We start from the raw sequence: 10,687 nt of genomic DNA on the forward strand, positions 1-10,687 counted from the left end.
CCTGGTCTCCCATGCAGGTGCAGGGCCCAAGGACCTGGGCCATCCTCCACTGCACTCCCTGGCCACAGCAGAGAGCTGGACTGGAAGAGGAGCAACTGGGACAGAATCCAGCGCCCCTACTGGGACTAGAACCTGGTGTGCTGGCGCCGCAGGTGGAGGATTAGCCCATTGAGCCATGGCCGGGCCCCCTCCAGACACTTTCAAACCTGCTTTGAAATTTTGGTTTCTATTCTGGAGGGTTCAGCTATGCCACCGCCCAAAATTAACGGCAACCAGATTCCAAGACTCTCATCAAGCAGCCCAGGAGAGGTGGGTTCACGGGGTCTGGGAAGTGTCCCAGTGTCCTGGGAGCACCTGTCATCTGGGTGACATTACCATGAGGTTTGCCAGGACTGCCTGCCGCCTCTTCTGTTATCCATGAAACTTACGTGCAGCAAGTGCAACATCAGAAATATAATCAAACTGCCTCCCTTTTTTGCCTCCCTTGGCCCCTTTATAATTTATCTAGTGGAAGGGAGCCAGTCTCTTCCCCCTGGTTGAAGTCTTTGCTCCTCAGCAAAGGTGTGAAGCTGGCAAGGCCAGCTGTGCCCTTCTCAGCTCACCTCTGTCCAGGTTTAAGGGAGGAGAGGTGAGGGGCCGTGGGAGGATTCCTGCCATCTTGTGGCTGGGCCGGGGGCCTCACCACCCTGCATCTCTGGGCCTGGTAGATGTGTACAGCTGCTCTTGTGGGGGGCTGTTCTCGTGGCCAGTCCTTTGGGGGTCACCACATTTGGCCTGTGATATGGGTGATACACATTGTCCTTTCACTGATAAGGGGAGGGCTCCCCTGGGCCACATCAGGGGCTTGCTGGTGTTCATCCAGGATGGTTATCAATACTGTGGTCTCCACTGCCTATCAGGACTCCTCTGACCCAGGCCAACTCCTACCACAGGCAGGATGTCTCTCTGGGACTTTACACCGACGATGGGGGCGGGGCACAGGGGTACCCATCCCCTTCCACAGAGCAGCAGTATTCTCTCTCTCTCTCTCTCTCTCTCTCTCTCTCTCAGTTCAAGATCCTCCTGCGTTCACCCACTAAGTCATCCTTTTGAAACACCAAAGCCAACACATCACTCTGCTGCTGAATCTCTCTTTACATGATGTTATGGGCCTTCTTTGCCCCTGGTAGCAGCTCTGGCCCTGGCTCTGTGTTCCTGTCTGGGAGCTAAGGTCCAAAGGTACATCTGTGGGAGCTGCACACCATGTGTAGAGTGAGCCCTCAGCCATGCAGCAGATTGCAAAACAAAGGCAGGTTCCACAGGGGACCCAGCAGCACTCCTGGCAGAACTGCCACCCTCCCAGTCACGATCCTGCTCTCTGCTGGACAGTTCCCGCAAACACAAGGGTCTTTTGTCACCACTCACCTTCATCAGTGAAAAATATAAACGCATGAGTTTGACTATTAGACTCATACAGGATTTCGTTGGTGCCTGGCTTATTTCACTTAGCATAATGTCCTCTAGGTTTAGAGATGTCGTTACAAATGGCAGAACTTTTTTGGGGGCTGGTGTTATGGCACAGTGAGGTAAACTACCACCTACAGTGCCAGCATTCCATACTGGCTGCCAGATCAAGTCCCAGCTGCTCTAATTCCAATCCAGCTCCCTGCTAATGTGCCTGGGAAAGCAGTGGAAATGGCCCCTGCCACCCACATAGACCCAGATGGAGCTCCAGACTCCTGGCTTTGTCCAGGGGGCCAGCCCCAACCATTGCAGCCATTTGGGAAGTGAATCAGAAGATGGAAAGTGTGTGTGTGTGTGTGTGTGTGTGTGCGCGCGTGTGAATCTGGCTTTCAAATAAATAAATAAGTCTAACAACAAAAAAAGATGTCCTATTTTAAGGGCCAATATTGTGGCATAACGGGTTAAGTCACCACCTGCAACGCCAGCATCCCATATGGGTGCCTGTTTGAATCCCAACTGCTCCACTTCGGATCTAGCTCCCTGCTAATAGCCTGGGAAAGCAACAGAGGATGGCTAAGTGTGTGAGCCCCTGTATCCACGTGGGACACCTGGATGAAGCTTCTGGCTCCTGGCTCCTGGCTGTGGCCTGGCTCAGCTTCTGCTGTTGTAGCCATTTGGGGAGTAAACCAGCAGATAGAAGATCTCTCTCTCTCCCTCTCTTCCAATCTAAATGAATAAATCTTTAAAAAAAGGAAAAAAATTCCCTGTTTTAAAGGCTCAATAATATTCCACTGTGGATATTGACTGCATTTTCTTTATCTTGACTATTGTGATCAGTGCTTCTGTGAACAGGAGAATGCAGGTGTCTCTTTGAGATCCTGACTTCAGTTCTTTTGGATACATACCCAGACCTGGGATTGCTGCATCCTGGCAGCTTCCTATTTTGAAAGGTTTAAGGAACTGCAATACTGTTTTCCACCGCTGCTGTACCAGTTTACATTCCTACCTCCCTTTGCTATTGTCTCCCCTTAATATGATGGTAAAATTCAACTTTCTGCTATTGGTGAGGTGCCTTATTCTCAGGAATTAATTTGCACATATAGTGTTCTTTTTACAATTTCATTTATCTGTTATTTATAAGGCAGAGCAACAGAGTGGAGGAGGGCTGGGAGGAGATGATCTCTGTGATCCTTACACATGATCTCCAGTGAGCTCGTGCTATTGTTGCCAAGAGCCTTAAGGGCACAGCCTAGCCTGGGGCAGGCGGACACAGGCTCTGGTTCTGGATGGCTTTGTCCAAACCCCAGCCCTGGCACCTGCTAGTAGCATCACTTGGACACGCTGCTCACCCTGCCTGAGACACCACGGCCTCACCTCTCCCTAGGAGTATTGTGACGACGGAGCAATGTGTGGAGAGCTCAGAGTATGGAGCTGGCACACAGGAAGCACTGGGAAGAGCAGCTGGTGCCAAGGCTGGCCAGCGCCACACAGGTGATGGTCCACATGCATGTGGCAACATAAGCCTCAGCTCTCCTCACCTGCAACCTGAGTACCCCAGGAGAAGCAGCCTCGTTGCAAACCACCCCTTACAATTTTAAGTATCTCTGCCCTTGTGACTTTCCGTGTATGCCACATATGGGAATGAATGCAATGATCCTTTCCAGCCACAGTCCTGCCTTCCCCCTGGTCCGGCTTCCCTTTTGTCCACCCCACAGGACAAGGTGATGCTGAGGGCCTCACTGTCAAGACTGCTCCACACTGTGTTTTGGGCACATGACTCAGCTCACCCAGTGTGTCCCCAAGACAGGACACCAATGACCAGCTAGCACGTGATGCAGGAAACAGCAAAGGTCACAAATACAACTGCTGTGCCAGCTGCCTCCTCCTCCTGACGGCCACCCTCACCTGCCACTACTCTTTGCCTCCCACAGGTGGCCACCATGATCCCCTGGGTGCTCTTGGCCTGTGCCTTTCCCTGTGCTGCTGACCCACTGCTCGGTGCCTTCGCACGCAGGGACTTCCAGAAGGGCTCCCCTCAGCTTGTCTGCAGCCTGCCGGGCCCTCAGGGTCCACCTGGCCCCCCAGGAGCCCCAGGGCCCTCAGGAATGGTGGGAAGAATGGGCTTTCCTGGCAAAGACGGCCAGGATGGCCAGGACGGGGACCGGGGGGACAGCGGAGAGGAAGGTAAGAAGCCCTGCACCTGCCCCTACTATCTCCACCCAAGGTTGACTGCATCTGGTATGGCAGGTGTTGTGAAATTACTAAAACTGGTATTAATCCCTTCCATTGCAAACAAATGCAATATGTCTCTATAAACAGAGCAGTGTTTTCTGAGAAAACAGTGAGTATCAAACCTTCTGTCCTGCCCCTGCTGCACCTTGGGTTTGCTAAGTGACTTTGACACATTATTCAGAACTTTTGGTTGCAAATGACAGAGGCCCAATTGATAGCCCCAACTAGAATTTATTGACTCATGAAACTGGGAAATCCAAGAGCCAAGCTTCAGGAAAGGCTAGATCTAGGAGCTAAATACCCTTGTCAGGGCTCTGTTTCTCTGTGTGTATTAACTACCCTCTCACAAAGGCTGGAATGTCTGAAATGGCAACTGGTGGGGTCAAGCCCGTGTTCTCATGGCCTTGATCCACAGAGACTATCTCAGGATGACACGTTCTTCTTGGCCACATGTGTTTTCTGGACCAATGTCTTTGATCATGGAAGTGGGGTACCACCATTTGCTAGGACAGGTGGTGAGGACAGGTGGCCACAGTGATTGGTGACCTTGAAGTAGTGAAGGGCAGTTCCCCTAAGGGCACACAGCAATTAGGTGGGTGCTCCCATGGGCGCTTGGGCTTTGATGTTCTTCGCCTCTCTGAACTTTCACCAAGCACTTTTCAGGTTCAGTGGCATCCCCCAGGAAATATTTCAAGCAGTAGCAAAGATTCCATGGCTTTATCTGCATGGCAATGTAATAGTGGCCAAGCACTTTTGAAAGGTTGCTCTTCTGCCCAGCAATAGCTGTAAAAGAGGTATTCTATGTTCTCACACTGCACGTGAGCAGAGCCACACGATTACACTGAGAACAGCGTGTCATAACTGCAGGAACTTAGCTTTGGAAATAAGGCTGGATATCAGCTCAGCAAATGCCTTGACCTCTCTCTAAACCTCAGTGTTCTCATCTCTAAAACAGGGATAATAATGGCACCTGCCTCACAGGGTTGTAAGGAAATGAAACAGTACATGAAGTTATCAGTCTCCGAGTAGGCATCCATCAGTGCTGGTTACTCCATCGCCAACTTACCAAGCTCCCATAACAGGCTGTGGGCAGACCCTAACCTGGCCTTCACCTGCTATACCAAACTAACTCTTCCAAAAGTACCTCTTGGCCAGAAGAAAATCTGTAAAACCATGACGATGGCTTTGACTCACAGAGGTCAAGTGCGCCACACACTGTGTGTCAATGAAACTCAAGTCCATGTCCACAGAATCCACAGTAGATGTTCCCCGAGATCTGTCTTATGCATCCCAAGGGAGTGGGGCTCCACTAACGACTTTTCCCACTGGGTCAGCAGCTCCAAGGATGTGCGTTTGGACTGCGTCTGTCCCCTTCTCCTGCCATGTGAACACTCCAAGGCGAGCAGTGTTGAGAGATGGGGAGTCCTGACATGTAACCCAGAGAAAGGCGGGCCCTTGGGGCCGGCTCAGGATGACATGCACCCACCCTCCAGCACCACACACACACACATGCAAGCCCACCTCCATCTCCAGACAGGGCTTGGAAAGGGAAGTCTTCTTCCTGAAGCCTCTGGCAGGGGGGATCCAGAAAGATGCTGGCCACAGGAGGGAGCCGTGGAGAGCTTCCAGCTCATCCTTTTCCATTTGTCTCCCTCCAAATCCCCAGCCCAGTACCACACTGTCTCTACTCCTTCTTTTCTCGCGACGCCTTCTCCCACCTTTTGGTGTTCCTTGTTTTCCAGGAACAACTGTGTGACCTTTTCCTTCTGTTTTGTCCCCATTCTTTACATTGATTTTTAATTATGCAAGTAATGCACAAAAGCACTCTCGCTGTAATCTGTTCAAACAGTGCAAACCAAGCTAAGGTCCTTTCTAATTACTACCCCTTGCCATTCTCCCTGCAGCCTGCAGAGGCAGCCACGAGTAAAGGGTTAGATGTGGTCATCCTTTGTGCACACACAAATGGGTATAAAACCCCAGTTGTTGCCAGGCACTCAACCTAAGAACTCCGCCCCTGACCATTAGATGTTCAGTAAGAAAACACCATTTGGAAGCCAATTTCTCCAATTATTTAAAATAGGAAATATTTACATGCATTACATATTAACCTCAAACTCTAAAATCCATGCAATGCCTTCACATAAGGGTACTTCACTAAGCTCAAGAACAAATGGAATTAAAAATAATTTTAAGAGCCAGCATTTGGTGCAGTGGTCAAGACATTGTTGCGATGCCCGAATCCCATACTGGGATGCTTGGGTTTAGTCCTGGCTCTGCTCCCTGCTACACCCTGGGAAGCAGCACTGATGACTCGGGTTGCGTCCCTGCTACCCATCTGAGAGACCTGCATTGAGTTCCTGCCTCCTGGCTTCAGCCTGGTCTAACCTGGGCTATTGCAAGCTTTGGGGAAATAAAACAGGAAATGAGATCTCTGCCTTTCTGTCTCTCTCTCTCTCCCCTTTTCAAATAATTACAACAAAAAAATTGAAATTTTTTGTGCACATTTTGAAATCCATGCACAGTTTTTTCATAATATGCATTTTTCTTGAGCTTTTTTAAGATGCTGTGTATGCAAGGATTTCTAAATTTTTCCAGCAAAATGAACCTATCTTTAATTCTGTTTTCTACAAACATTTTGAAGTGCCTTATAATACAAGTAAGAAAAAAAAGCAGTGTTTTAGGATGTAAAATGCCTCAAATATCGCTCCTTGATCCCCCATGTGGTGGTAACTAGCAGTTGCCTCCTGTCCAGTGACAGTGGGAGGCTGGCAGCTCCAGCAAGCTTCCAGAGCAGCCTGCCTTGGCAGCCAGCCTGCTTCTCAAAACATCTACACCCAATTCTGCCATTCTACCATGTGTGCAACTGTATTCAGATGTAATGCAAATCCTTATATATTTTTTGGTTTAAAATGTTATATTGGGACTGGCATTGTAGCATAGCAGATAAAGCTGCTGCCTATGATACCAGCATCACATATGGGTACTATTTCACATCCTAGCTGCTCCACTTCTAATCCAGCTCCCTGATAATGGCCTGCAAAAAGCAGTGAAAGATGGCCCAAGTGTTTGGGTTCCTGCCACCCACATAGGAGACCTGGATGAAACGCCTGGATCCTGGTTTTGGCCTGGCCCAGCACTGCAGCCACTTGGAGAATGGATCAGTAGATAGATCGTTGTCTGTCTCTCCCTTTCTCTCTGCAACTCTTCCAAAATAAATAAATATTTAAAATAAAATATTACGTTGAGAGGTCACAAATATAATGTCCTCTATATAACCAATGGCCAAAAATGTTGCATTGAGAGAAACCTACATTTTATGCAAAAAGAACATGAAAAAGCAAAGGTATTCTACAGGAAAACACTGTGGAACAGATGTTCTGTAGGACGTGCCATCTGTGACTCAGTGAGTGTTTACCCCAGGCCAGGCACTCTTCTACACATCTACATGGGTATAGAAGTATTTAGCATTGTGGTTTCCTTTCAACATAGAGTTCAGCCACCTGCTATTTCCTCCTAACAGTATATTATATTATAAAGAAAGCTTCCCATAGTGTGTGAAAATCTACCTCATTTTTTAAACTCCTGCATAGAATTCCACAGCATAGAACATAATTCTTCAATCACTTCCTCCAGGTAGGCATTTAGTTGTTCTCTCCTCCAGTTCAATCCTCAAATGTCTACAATGGCTGACGCTGGGCCAGTGCCAAAGCTGGAAATTCAATTCAGCTCTGCCATTTGGGAAGCAGGAACTCAATTACTTGAGCCATCGCTGCTGCCTCCCAGGGTCTGCACTGGCAAGAAGCTGGAGTCAGAAACTGAATCCAGGTACTCCAATCTGGGGTGCAGGTGCCTTACCCATTGGGTCAAACACCTGCTCCCTGTTGTTCTGTCTTGCTACTGTGACAAGGCTGCAGTAAAAACCCTGTGCACATCGTGCAGACACTTGTGCACCAGGCAGGGATTGTACCAAGATCGATACATTGAAGCCAAGAGAGTCCTCCCATTCCCTTCTCAACTAGCACAGTCCCCGGGAGGACTGATCCGGCAGACAAAGCAGACTCTGCAAATTGTAATGAGCCGTTCTTTTTGCCTCCATCCGCGACAACTCTGCCACATAAGTATTAGTGTTACCATTTTCCAGATCAGACTGAGAGTGGCCCAGGTTACACCATCGAGATGTGCACCCATTTCTGAGTGACTCCAAAGCCTTCTTGTTTTTTCCATTACCCAGAGGCTCCTGCACCAAGGATGGAAGGCCAAGGCCCACAGCTTGTGTCTGGGCCTGTGAGGGCCCCTCCATAACACCAGCTGCTCTGTCTTCCAGGTCCACCTGGCCGGACAGGTAACCGGGGAAAGCCAGGACCAAAGGGCAAAGCCGGGGCCATTGGGCGGGCTGGCCCTCGCGGCCCCAAGGGGGTCAGTGGTGCCCCCGGGAAGCATGGCACACCAGGCAAGAAGGGGCCCAAGGGCAAGAAGGGGGAGCCGGGCCTCCCAGGCCCCTGCAGCTGCGGCAGTGGCCGTGCCAAGTCGGCCTTCTCGGTGGCAGTGACCAAGAGCTACCCACGGGAGCGGCTGCCCATCAAGTTTGACAAGATTCTGATGAACGAGGGTGGCCACTACAATGCATCCAGCGGCAAGTTCGTCTGCGGCGTGCCAGGGATCTACTACTTCACCTATGACATCACGCTGGCCAATAAGCACCTGGCCATCGGCCTGGTACACAACGGCCAATACCGCATCCGGACCTTTGACGCCAACACCGGCAACCACGACGTGGCCTCGGGCTCCACCATCCTTGCTCTCAAGCAGGGTGATGAGGTCTGGCTGCAAATCTTCTACTCAGAGCAGAATGGACTCTTCTACGACCCGTACTGGACCGACAGCCTCTTCACAGGCTTCCTCATCTACGCTGACCAGGACAACCCCAATGAGGTGTAGACGGGCAGTGCTGGGCCTCCTGGCAGGGGACAGCATCAGGACTTGTGCTGACCGAGCAAAACCCCCAAACTGGGGGCTGGGGGCTGGGAGGCACGGGGGCTTCTAGCCTCAGGCTGACCTCTACTTCTTTTGCCTTCATCATTAAATCCAAGCCTTTTTATTCATCCATCCATCCGTTCATTCATTTTGTGTGTGTGTGTGTCTACGGTGTAACAGGCACTGTGCTATACTCTGGAAAATATGTGGTGAGCAGGACAGACTGTCTCTGTCTCTGTGGGGCTCCCCCTCTAGGGGGAGATCCAATTTATCAATAAACAAGCAACCAACACAACTATTATGCCAGGATGGGGATGAACACGCCATGGTTGACAGTAACAGCAATAACAGGAGACAGGGAAGAAGCTAATTTTTTTTCTCACTTACAGTGAGTCTGCAAATTTTCATGTGCACACCTTGTAACTGCCTTGTAGCTAAAGAGCAAACTATTTCCAGCCTTGCAGTGCTAGCATGCTATATTGGAATGCTGCTCCATTCCTGATCCAGCTCCCAGCTAATGTGCTTGGGAAAGCAGCAGAAGGTGGCCCAAGTTCTTGGGCCCCTGCCACCTATGTGGGAGATCCAGATGGAGTTCCTGGCTCCTGGCTTCAGGCTGGATCAGCCCTGGATGTTGTGGCCATTTGGCGAATGTACCAGTGGACAGAAGTCCTCTATTACTCTCTCTCTCTCCATTGCTCTGCCTTTCAAGTGAATAAATAAATATGTTTAGCATGCATTTATACACCTAACCTGCTGAACATCCTTGTTCAGCAACACAGTGTACCTGGAGCATTGGTTCCTTCCTCTTGTGATCGTGGAACTGACTGCCGCCGTCTGATACCAACAGTAGCATACAACAACTTCTCACTAGCCCAGGAAAGGACCAAAATTCAACACATAAAGTACAGGGTTTTTAATGTATATTTTATTTATTTCATCCACTTCAAAGACAAGTGCCCACAAGATCCTGGGCTCAGCCAGGCCAAAGCCAGAGGCCTTGAACTCCATCTGGGTCTCCCATGTGGGTAGCAGGGGCCCAAGCAATTTGGCCATCATCTGCTGCCTCCCAAGTTGTTAGCAGGAAGCTGGACTGCAGGCGGAGGGGCTGGGACTTAAACCCAGGCTCTCCAGGACTGGATGTGGACATCCCAAGCAGCAGCTGAACCCACTGCCCCATGATGCCCACTCGTTTTTTTCTCCTTAAACCATCTGAACACAAGGATACTTTTTATATTTTAATTTGTAGTTATGAGGAGCTGTCGCTGTGGTGTAGCGGGCAGGGCCACCGCCTGCAGTGCTGGCATCCCATATGGACGCCGGTTTGGGTCCTGGCTGCTCCACTTCCCATCAGGCTCTCTGCTGTGGCCTAGGAAAGCATTAGAGGATGGCACAAGTCCTTGGGCCCCTGTACCCACTTGGGAGACCCCGAGGAAGATCCTGGCTCCTGGTTTCAGATCAGCGCAGCTCCGGCCATTCTGGCCAATTGGGAGTGGACCAGCAGATGGAAGACTTCTTTCTCTCTCTCTCTGCCTCTCCTTCTCTCTCTGTGTAACTCTTTCAAATAAATAAATCAATCTTTTAAAAAGATAAAATAAATTTGTAATGAGAGACAGAGAGAGAGAGAGAGAGAGAGAGAGAGACTCCTATCTGCTGGTTTGCTACTCAGATGCTCACAATAGTTGGGACCGGACCAGGTATGCAATCCAGGTCTGGCCGGAACCCAGCTACTTGAGGGATCAGCACCACTGCCTTACAGAGTTCACCTTAGCATGAAGCTAGAGTGGGATATGGAACCCAGGCACGCTGATATGGGATGTGGACTTCCTAACAGCTGGGCCCCACACCCACCCATGAAATACAGCTTTTACTGAATGCATGTTGTTCTTGCATCATCATAAAATAAGACATAAGAATTGTAAGTCAAACCATCCTACACCAGGGATCCATCTGTCCCAGGAAGAGGTGAACTTTTAAGTGGAGTCCTGAAGCAGGACACAGCATTGAGAAGGGCTAGGGAAGGGGTCTTCTGGCCAATGGA

The 10,687-nt window shown here is 49.9% G+C and overlaps 1 protein-coding gene across 3 annotated transcripts in view; it reads left to right on the forward strand.

Annotated features, from left to right (window-relative positions):
• C1QTNF2 (C1q and TNF related 2) overlaps positions 1 to 8,774 on the forward strand; it is a 52,310-nt gene extending 43,536 nt beyond the window's left edge. For all 3 annotated transcript variants that reach the window (XM_062188729.1, XM_062188730.1, XM_062188728.1), the window contains exons 2-3: positions 3,375 to 3,627; positions 8,000 to 8,774. In XM_062188729.1, the coding sequence (XP_062044713.1) occupies positions 3,384 to 3,627; positions 8,000 to 8,613 (858 nt within the window). In that variant the 5' untranslated portion in view covers positions 3,375 to 3,383 and the 3' untranslated portion in view covers positions 8,614 to 8,774. The remainder of the gene's footprint in view (positions 1 to 3,374; positions 3,628 to 7,999) is intronic.
• The last annotated feature ends 1,913 nt before the right edge of the window (positions 8,775 to 10,687 follow it).

This window comes from Lepus europaeus, chromosome 4, assembly GCF_033115175.1.
Source record: "Lepus europaeus isolate LE1 chromosome 4, mLepTim1.pri, whole genome shotgun sequence".
Lineage (NCBI taxonomy): Eukaryota > Metazoa > Chordata > Mammalia > Lagomorpha > Leporidae > Lepus > Lepus europaeus.